At 42.6% G+C, this 10,021-nt stretch overlaps 1 protein-coding gene across 1 annotated transcript in view; it reads right to left on the bottom strand.

Moving 5' to 3' along the window:
* The window catches only part of ZNF25 (zinc finger protein 25), a 32,818-nt gene extending 23,525 nt beyond the window's left edge, over positions 1–9,293 (bottom strand). Inside the window, exon 1 of the mRNA XM_030886516.2 lies at positions 9,179–9,293. Coding sequence (XP_030742376.2) covers positions 9,179–9,193 — 15 coding nt within the window. The 5' untranslated portion in view covers positions 9,194–9,293. The remainder of the gene's footprint in view (positions 1–9,178) is intronic.
* Positions 9,294–10,021: the final 728 nt, after the last annotated feature.

The following is a 10,021-nucleotide window of genomic DNA, read 5'->3' as shown; positions in this document are numbered from 1 at the left end:
ACCATTGCTGTACCACTGCTAACCATTGCTGTACCACTGCTAACCATTGCTGTACCACTGCTAACCATTGCTGTACCACTGCTAACCATTGCTGTACCACTGCAGGTGCTAACAGGTCTTGGAAGGAGCCCAATGGCAGAGTGAGTGGTTACAGACAAGGTTAGGAGGAGCTTGTCTTGAGGGACCACCCGGAGGCTTTCCTCAGGGTGCACCAAGGAGGCCTGCATGCCCGGGAGGAGCTGAGCGAGCTGTCCTGCAGGGAAGACAGACTTCCCTGACATGCTGACTGACCCAGATCCTGAGCTGCAGCCTGCCAATCCTGACCCCTTACTTTCATAAACCACTCAGTTGTGCATCTGGTCTGAGCTCTGGGTGGCCATGGAAATGGATCGATGAACTCAGAGGAGAAATGGAGAGCACTGTGGGAAGAATGGTGGGTGTCAAAATTGGTGTTAAAAAAAAAAAAGGTGGACTTTCATCTCAGGTTCTGATACTACGACTGCTAGCCCCATTTCACACAGGTTCATCCATGGTGACGGGCTTGCAGCAGAGCTTCTAAACGAAGGCAAGTGAGGAAGAAAGGCCTGGCAATCCACTTCTCACAATCAGCCAGTGGGGGAGGAGGCTTACAGTTAATGACAGAATACCATCTGATCCACTGTTGAAACGTGAGCCTCCCCATGCCCACCCTGCCACCCCCATTGGAAGATACATTATAGTTATAGCAATGGATTAAAAAATAGAAACAGTTATGAAGATATCAAAGGAGCAAGAAGTTTCTCTCTATTACACATAAGGTGGTCAGAGCTGGAGTCTATTCCGCAGAAGTAGTAACAGTGAGAAGAGCTGTTCTGGAAGCAGTCTGGCCGTTTCTTATAAAGTTGAAGAACAACTACCATATGAGCCAGCAAGATACTCAGGTATTTTCTCAAGGAAGGGCTGACAAACACTCTACATGAATGCTTATAGCAATGCTGCTAATACCAAAATACTGGAATCAACCCAAATGTCTTTCAATTAGTAAAAGGATAAATAAATGAAGTGCATCTATGCAACTGAATACAACGTAATAGAAAAGAACAAATTACTGATAAATGCAACCACATGAACAAATCTTAAGTGTATCATATTAAATGAAAGAAAGCAGTCTCAAAATATGACCAACTATATAGTTTAAATTACACAGCAGTTTTGAAATGGCTAAATTATTGGGATGAATGATAATATATCGATGATTACTAGAGAACAGTGGCGGGGTTAAGTACTGCAGTATAGAATGACTTGATATGACTCTTTTCGTTATAATCTTTGTAATTCCTATCAAACAATTAGGTAGGACTATGCAAATGTGAGGCGCGTGAGGCACACTGAAGGGACTGGGTAATTTGCTAATAGTATTACTAAGGTGCATAGTAACTGTTAGGCGGAAACAGGAGTTGGTGGGCAAGCAAGTGGAAAAAGGCCTTGAGCAAGTGAAAAACACTCCAAGGATGTTGCCAAAAACCAAGCCCCCCCTCCCCTTCGGTGATCTTCCAAGCCCAGATGCAGGAGGCTACGGTTGCAGATACCACTGAACATTGTTGCTTAGTCCCGGCTTTGCAGACAATGATTGTCCCGGCAATCACAATGGACATTCCCCAGCTACTCCCTCCCCAAGACCTGGGCTATAAAACTCTTCACCTCTCACCTGGACAGTGCGACTTCTCTGACCCCAACTAGGGACCCGTGAACCTTGCCTGGAAATAAACCTTTAAAACTATTTTCTGTCTTTGCCGTTTTCTTTCTTTCTTTCTGTTGCCAAGTTTACCTTCCAGTAACCATGTGAGGTGGGACCATGCCAATCGGGTTCATGGCACTCGAATGTGGGGACTGGTCAGTTTTACCATCCCACTAAGTATAAAACGAACCATCTCAGAAGTAGAGACAGCAGATTCTAACTAGCATCAGAAAAGTAGAGCCAAGAGTGAAGCACACACCCAAAATCTCTGCACACTGAACCAGTTCCCTGATCCAGGAGGCAGAGAGCTGGGACATCAGAGAAGCAGCAGCAGTGAGGAATAGCACCATGAGACAGAGCAGGGGGCTTCCCACCCCACAGGGAGAGAAATCTGAGTGCCTTTGGGACATTTATCCTGGGAGTTGACAATGTTTGACAACCCAGAGCTAGACCAGAGCTAGAGCTGAATGCCTATGAGTGATGCTACTGGTGGAAGTGGAAGGCCTTTTGGGCATTTATTGGCAGTCCTAAAAGAGCTTTGTAACATTGCCTAAGAAAGGCAGGGAGCAAAGGGATGCATGAGTGAGAAACTGAGGTCCAGAGAGGGCCATGCCTCTGAGCACAGATGGTCCTGACTGAAGAAATGTATCCTATATCCTGAGCATTTCTGGTCCTAAACTGCAACCTATTAACTTTCATAATAAGCTCCATAATCATAAGTCTTGGCTGTGAGTTCTGTGTGACCATTGCCATGGATTACAAAATTCACCAGAGGAGGAGAGAGTGGCGTGGGAGGGGTGGTGGGAGTCAGAATTGGTAAGGGAGGCTGGAAGGGGGAGCCACACCTGACCTCCACGTGATAGGAACCGTCTTGGCTGATGCTGAGTTTGAGCCTCCTTCCCCTGGGGGACGTCAGAGGAGCTCAATGCCACCTCCATGTTTACAACTACAAAGGGGAGCCTAATACACAGCAAACTCTCGTCTGTAAATATTGTGGCACCCCCAACCACTGAAGACAAAGTGGGTGAATAAGCAAATGTGGCGAAGAAAGCTCATGGTGCCCGGCTATCAAAAGATATAGCGTCTGGGGTCTTAAAGGCTTGAAGGTAAACAAGCGGTCATCTAGCTCAGAAGCAACAAAGACCACATGGAAGAACATATCAGCCTGTGTGATCACGAGGTGTCAAAGGGATCAGGTATAAGGCATCATCAGAACAAAAAATCTTACCATAGTGAATGATGGGGGGAGTGCAGAGTGGAGACCCAAAGCCCATTTGTAGCCCACTGGAGATACCCATTGCAGAGGGGTCTTGGGGAGGAGACGAGCCAGTCAGGGAGCGATGTAGCAACAATGAAAAATACAACTTTCCTCTAGTTCCTAAATGTTTCCTCCCCGCTCCCACTATCATGACATGAATTCTACCTTGCAAATCTGGCTAGACCAGAGGATGTACATTGGTGCAGATAGGAACTGGAAATCCAGGGAATCCAGGGTGGATGATCCCTACAGGACCAGTGGTGTGAGTGGCGAAACAGGGAGGGTAGAGGAAGAGTGGGTAGGAAAGAGGGAACCGATTACAAGGAACTATATGTGACCTCCTCCCTGGGGGACAGACAACCGAAAAGTGGGTGAAGGGAGATGTCTGACAGGGCAAGATATGACAAAATAATAATTTATAAAGTATCAAGGGCTCATGAGGGAGTGGGTAGCGGGGAGGGAGGGGAAAAATGAGGACCTAATGCCGGGGGCTTAAGTGGAGAGCAAATGTTTTGAGAATGATGAGGGAAATGAATGTACAAATGCGCTTTACACAATTGATGTGTGTATGGATTGTGATAAGAGTTGTGTGAGCCCCTAATAAAATGATTAAAAAAAAAAAAAAGAAAGCAAAAGCAAAAAAAATATATTGTCACCCCAGCACAGAAGTCAATTTGGCTAGGCCATGATTCTCCGTATTATATAATCAGCCTCTGTTTTGTGAGCTGACATAATTTATACCACCTGCTATGAATTCTAATTTGTAGATGTTAATGAGGCAAGATAAGTGTATGCTCACTCACTCACCACTGAGCCCATGGGGCAGAGCAAACTGCCTCTGTGGGTTTCGGAGGTTGTAAATCTTTATGGGAGCAAAAGGCCTTCTCGTTTTCCCGTGGAGCAAACTGGTAGAACCGAATGGCTGGCCATGTGGTGTAGCAGCTCACTGCATAACCCACAGCGTTCCTTGGGTAAGTGGCAGTTATGCTAATGAAGGATGTGAAATAAATTCAAAAAAAGGAAATTTGCCTCAAATGTCTGACAAATGGATAAGATGAATTTATTAGAAGACAGTGATATTAATTTCAAGGTTTTAAAAGATAAGTACTGGTAGGACTGGCCCCTCCATGAGACACGATGTCTCCTCACTACCCAAAAAGCTTCAGGGGACAGCACTGGAGACACAGTTTGGGAATTGTGCCTCGTCTGACCCCCACACCCGGGCAAAACAGGAAGGGAGTGCAACAGAGCAGCAAGGGGAGCACAGCAACCAAGTCCCAGCGGAACTGCGAAACCAGACTTCAGACCCAGCGGGCGCCTCATCAGACTTGTTTAGAAAACATACATAAGGGTCAGCAGACAGACCTGGAACTATTTATAGGCCCCCCTCACCTTTTCCCCCCATATCTATCTATATAAAATAGGGAAGATAAATAATCCTGAGGAGAAAACAATGGAACCCAGTTTCCGGGAGGACAGGGGAGAGGGGGAAGTAGGGGAACGGGAGTGGGCAGCCAACAAACCCAGGGATAAAGGAACAACAAGAGATCTAAAATCGATGGTGAGGAGGGTGTAGTATGCCTGGTGGGGTTTGATCAAGTGAAATGTAGCCGAGAGGAATTACTGAGAGCTGAATGAAGGTTGAACATGATAGTGGGACAGGAGGAAAGTAAAAGGAAAGAAAGGAAAGAACTAGGAGGCAAAAGACATTTATATAGATATAAATCTATAATGTACATATGTATATATGTAAATATATTAGTATATAATGTATATGTAATGTGTATATAGTATATGTAAATATATTAGTATACAACAATAGGGATATAGGCCTATTCACATATATTGATATGTTAAGTATTAAGGAATCTGATAGATATTGGGCCTCTACTCATATACTCCCTCAAAGCAAGAACACTTTGTTCTAATAACCTGGCATTCTGTGATGCTCAATTTCCCGACATGATCACTGAAGTCAAAATGGGTGCATAAGCAAATGTGGTGAAGAAAGTTGATGGTGCCCAGCTATTGGAAGATACAGTGTCTGGGCTTGAAGTTAAACAAGCGACCATCTAGTAGGGAAGCAACAAAGCCCACATGGAAGAAGAATACCAGCCTGTGTGATCATGAGGCATTGATGGGATCAGGCATCAGGCATCAGAAGGCACAAAAAAAACCATTTCGTTGTGAATGAGGGGGGTCAAAATGGAGACCCAAAGCCCATCTGTAGACAATGGGGCATCCCTCACAGAAGGGTCACAGGGAAAGGACAGGCCAGCCAGGGTGCAGTATAGCACTGATGAAACACACAACATTCTTCTAGTTCTTTAACGCTCCCCCCCCCCACCCATTACCATGACCCCAGTTCTACCCTACAAATCTGGCTAGACTGGAGCATGTACACGGGTACAGATAAGCGCTCTCGGCACATAGAATCCAGGACAGATAAACCCCTGAGGCACAATAATTAGCGTAGTGATACCATGAGGGTAGGGGGATGGTGGGGAGAGAAGGTAGAGAAAGGGGGAACTGATCACTATGTTCAATGTAACAACAGAAATGTGGGTGAAGGGAGACAGCAGATTGTGAAAGATATGAAAATAATAATAATTTATCATTTATCAAGGGGCCACGAGGGTGAGAGGGGGAGGGAGGGAAGGAAAAAAGAGGAGCTGATACCAAGGGCTCAAGTAGAAAGAAAACGTTTTGAAAAGGATGATGGCAACGTATGTACAAATGTACTTGATACAACTGCTGTATGGATTATTATAAGAGCTGTAAAATCATTTTAATAAAATGATTTATTCAAAAAAAAGATAAGTACTCTCCACCAAGAATTCTATGCCCAGCAAAAATCTTCAAGAATATTTCAGATAAAATGAGAGTTTGCTATCAGTAAACCCTCACTAAGCCAAAAAGCAAGCAAGATCAACAGCAAACACTATGAGGGGTGTTTTCAAAAGAAAGAAATGTGTGCCTACAGAAGTTGAGAGATGTTACGAAGGAGCAAAAACAAAAAAGAAATCTTCATTTGGCTACAATGGCTGGAACCAAACAAAACTATTCAGTATCTGCATAAAACAAACTTTTGCAAGTGTTAGTAGTGACAATTAGACTCAAATAGTTTCAAATAACAAAAAGGTTTACTAGTTGTGTCTGCTGTCTCAGACGATATAGCTTAAGAAACACAAGGTAGGAAGACCATCATGTGCTATCCCTAGAATGAATGTTTCAGCAGAATTTCACATCAAAGCTATAAACACATCCAAGTGTTTATAAAGTAGCCTGGCTCCCTTATTTCTTTCTGCCTTCTTCCCAGAGTCTCTTTCTGTCCACTAAGCAGAAAGGTTATGATTCTGAGTAACAGATGATGTCTACACTGAAAATTTATGATGCAGTTATAGCAACATTTTGGAAAGTAATTATGTGACAGACTCTATCAAATGCTGTCAGATGGTTGGGCACTTAATTAGTTGCCACATGTGTTGTTTTGTTTACAAATATGAAGACAGTAAAAGCAAGGAAATGGTTACTGCAAAATTCAGGATGGTTTTCTCTGGGTTATGGTGGAGATGTGGCTGAGAAGTACTAGAGCTCTGCAGGCACTAGTAATGTTCAGTTCCTACCCCAGGTAGGGGGTACACCTGTGTCTACTTAGTCAAAACTGGTAGTTCCTGCTCTGAATGTTATTTATTCCAGTGTGTCTTTAAATTTGTAGGTAAGTTGTAGGTACACTTGTAGGTAAGTTTGTGCATACAGTTACTTTGGTGCAAGAAAAGTCTTGAAGACTTTTCAACAATTTAAAAGTTTCACGTGCAGCAAGTGAAGGTGATGATGATGATTTCTTGGTAGTAATGGCTGATTCAATCATTTGAAAGTGAGGGCAAATTTGCATAACATTCAAGGGCAAGTATGAGTTTTCCTTAAGGACATTTGTAATCTGGGGATTTAGTGTATCCCCTAAAGTATACATATAGGAGGGGGCTTCAGAAAGTTTGTGGGAAAATCCTACTATCTTTTAATTCTATCTTCCGTGAACTTTTTTGAAGCCCCTATACTCAGGACAAAGATGAGGGGTTCTGTTCCCATTAAGAGTTACAGTTTCGGAAATCCATAAGGGCAGTTCTACCTTGTTCTATAGCATCAGTATGAGTCGGAATCCACTCTATGACAGTGAGATTTTTGTTTTTAGTATAATTTACATTTCTATAATTATATAAAGTATGCTCAATTGAAACAAACATGAAATAAAACCAAAATTCAAAGTTTTTCTACTGACTCAAAGGCCCTACACAGTCTAACTCATTAAAGGTGTTCTAGTGGAACGATGGGTAGACATTTAGCCTGCTAACCACAAAGTTGATAGATCACACCCATCAGAGGTGCTGCAGGAGAAAGTTGAGGTTGCCTGCTACTGTAAAGATTTATAGTCTGGGAAGTCCTAGATGGGGTCAGTAGGGGTCAGAATCCACCTGATGGCAGTGGGTTAATCTTAGCGCTTAACATTCTCACCTGTCACTCCTCTTTGGCTTCCGTGTCCTGAGTATTATATCTAGAACAGCCCTCCGTGTGTTTACATTTGCTGTTCTTGTTGGCTAGAGTGAGCTTCCCCATTCTCTCCCTGCTCCCTCCCTGTCCCCACTCCCCAAGATTTCCATTTGGCTCTTCCACTTAATTTAGGTCTTTCCTCAAATTGGCTGTCCCTGATTTACAACAGGGTTCCTCTCCAATGGTTTCACCGTTTTGATGTAAGTTGGATGCGTCATTTTTTTTTAGGTTTTATTGTTATTGTTTGTTGTTGTTTTTAGTTTTCATTATGATTACTTTTATTATCAGTGTCTTTATAAATCTGCTCCTTGTTTTTCCTACAGGTATTATGACATCAGCAATGACACACTATATTGTATGACGCACGTGTCACTAATGTTAAGACTGATGGTAGTAAGTGCAGATTGACCGAACTCATCCTAAGTCCCTGATCAACTTATTCCCCATTTCTTCTACTCAGTCTCACGCTGTCTAAAACCATTACCTAGTATTCTCACTGATTTCAACAAATAAGTGTCACTATTTGTTGACAAATTCACGATAGAGAATACATCAATATCCAAAACTCTAATACTCATTTGAAAGCTCAAATTTCAACCCTGGCAATAAACACTGATATTCGTCTTCTTTGACATGACAGGATCACTTCATGTTTGAGGAAATATTTGTTAAATACTCACATTTACATAGCCATCGTTTGTTTGCTGGATAGTCTTTCACAAAAGAAATGGAGTCCACGAAAAAATTAAGGTTGCTCACAAATCAAAGACAACCATCATCCTATTTGGGAATGCAACAGAAGTGCTTCATGTGAACTCCCGTGTACTTACACTGAATACTAAACATATATGTACTAAAGGCAAAAATGAACCCATTTTGACTGCTTTATCAAGGATGTATTTAAGAGAAACTAACAATTTTTAGTGTGAATATGCTGCAGAAGGATACATTTACCGTTCGGTGTTAACTGTTTTGATTCTGCAAAACAGGCGGTGTCAAAGGCCAGCTACCATCTTGCTGTGTGCTGTGCAGTCAACTCCGGCTCATAGCCGCCTCACGTGACAGGGGAGAACCCTGGGGTGCTCAGGGCTGCATTCTTTATGGCAGCAATGACCAGGTCTTTCTCCAACAGGGCTGCTGGGTGGGTTCGAACAGCCACACTTTTGGTTACAGCTGAGCATTTAACTGTTGTGCCCCCCACACTCACTCCTACCACTTTCGTATTTGTAGTGAGTTTGAACTCACAGACCCCCTGAAAGGGTTTGAGGGCTCCAAAGGACCCTACAGACCACTTGCTGAGAACGGCCATGGCTATACTTCACAGTCGCTCCCCGCCTCCCAGTGATATTTAGCCATTTCTACTCTTCTAGTTTAACATTACAAAGTGGCAAACAGTGACAACCAGTCCATTCTGATTCACAGTGACCCTTTAATGCAGAGTGCAACTGATTCCCCTAAGGTTTCTGAGACTGTCCGTCTTCATAGGGACAGACAGTCTCATTTTTCGCCTGAGGAGTGGCTGGTGCGTTCCAACTGCTGGCATTGTGGTTACTGGCCCGATGCCTAGTTTAATAAAGGTTTTTTTTTTAATTAAACACATACACACATACAGATGCACACAATGAACCAAAGAAGGAGCTAAAGGAACAACTTACCTGGGGTTTGCTCATTTTTCTGCTACTCGTGGAAAAGGCTACAAATTATGAAACCAGAGCAGGGGAAGTTGGAAGGCACACGTCATAAAAGGTCTTATTTTGCAGTTCCAGGAATCACCTGTGAGAAATTTCCATATATTTTAGTAAAATATTTCTTCTGGGGAAAATGTTCCTTTGATCCATCCAAAGAAACAGGGAGGAGCACAATGAAGGAGGACCCATCTGGCTAGAGGTGACTCTGATCTATCTACTCTTGATGAACACGGGACATTTTCATCGAATAAGAAAACAGTTCTTTCCCATTGGTTGTTTTGAAAAGTATATATCATTTACTGAATAATACAAAATCATAAGCCAAACCTTAAACACCGAAAATAGCACATTAGTTAGGCAAAGTGTATAGTATTTCCAAGAGAGGAATCTTAAGCCAGCATTGAAAATGCTGTTGAAGAGAAATATTTATTGATATGAAAGTGTTTAAGTTACATCACAACAATTTTTCCTATTAATATTATAGACCCCACCATGTTTTGTAAGCTTTCAAAATGAGATTTTCTTTTCCTTCTCAAAATCACTTTCCCAAGAATCCTGTTTTGATTTAAATAGAGAGGACCTGAAGATTTCAGCTCTCCCCTAAGCTAGGAAACCTAGGTAGTGTATTAGTTTCTAGCTTATTATATTTAGGAAGAGGCAGAATTAGATAATCTTGAACAAGCCTCCAAGTACCATTTTCATTCAATAAACATTCACTTAGAGCCACAAATCCCACACAGTGTCCTCAAACTCACTGTTCCCGGGAACCTCCCGATAGGCCTCATGTAAATTTTTCCTCCAACAGTTTTA

This window comes from Echinops telfairi, unplaced genomic scaffold (genome assembly GCF_000313985.2).
Source record: "Echinops telfairi isolate 266 unplaced genomic scaffold, ASM31398v2 ScPeMD7_2010;HRSCAF=2546, whole genome shotgun sequence".
In the NCBI taxonomy this organism is placed as follows: domain Eukaryota; kingdom Metazoa; phylum Chordata; class Mammalia; order Afrosoricida; family Tenrecidae; genus Echinops; species Echinops telfairi.
The sequence above is the reverse complement of the archived record's forward strand: the minus strand, read 5'-3'. Positions and strand labels throughout refer to the sequence as shown.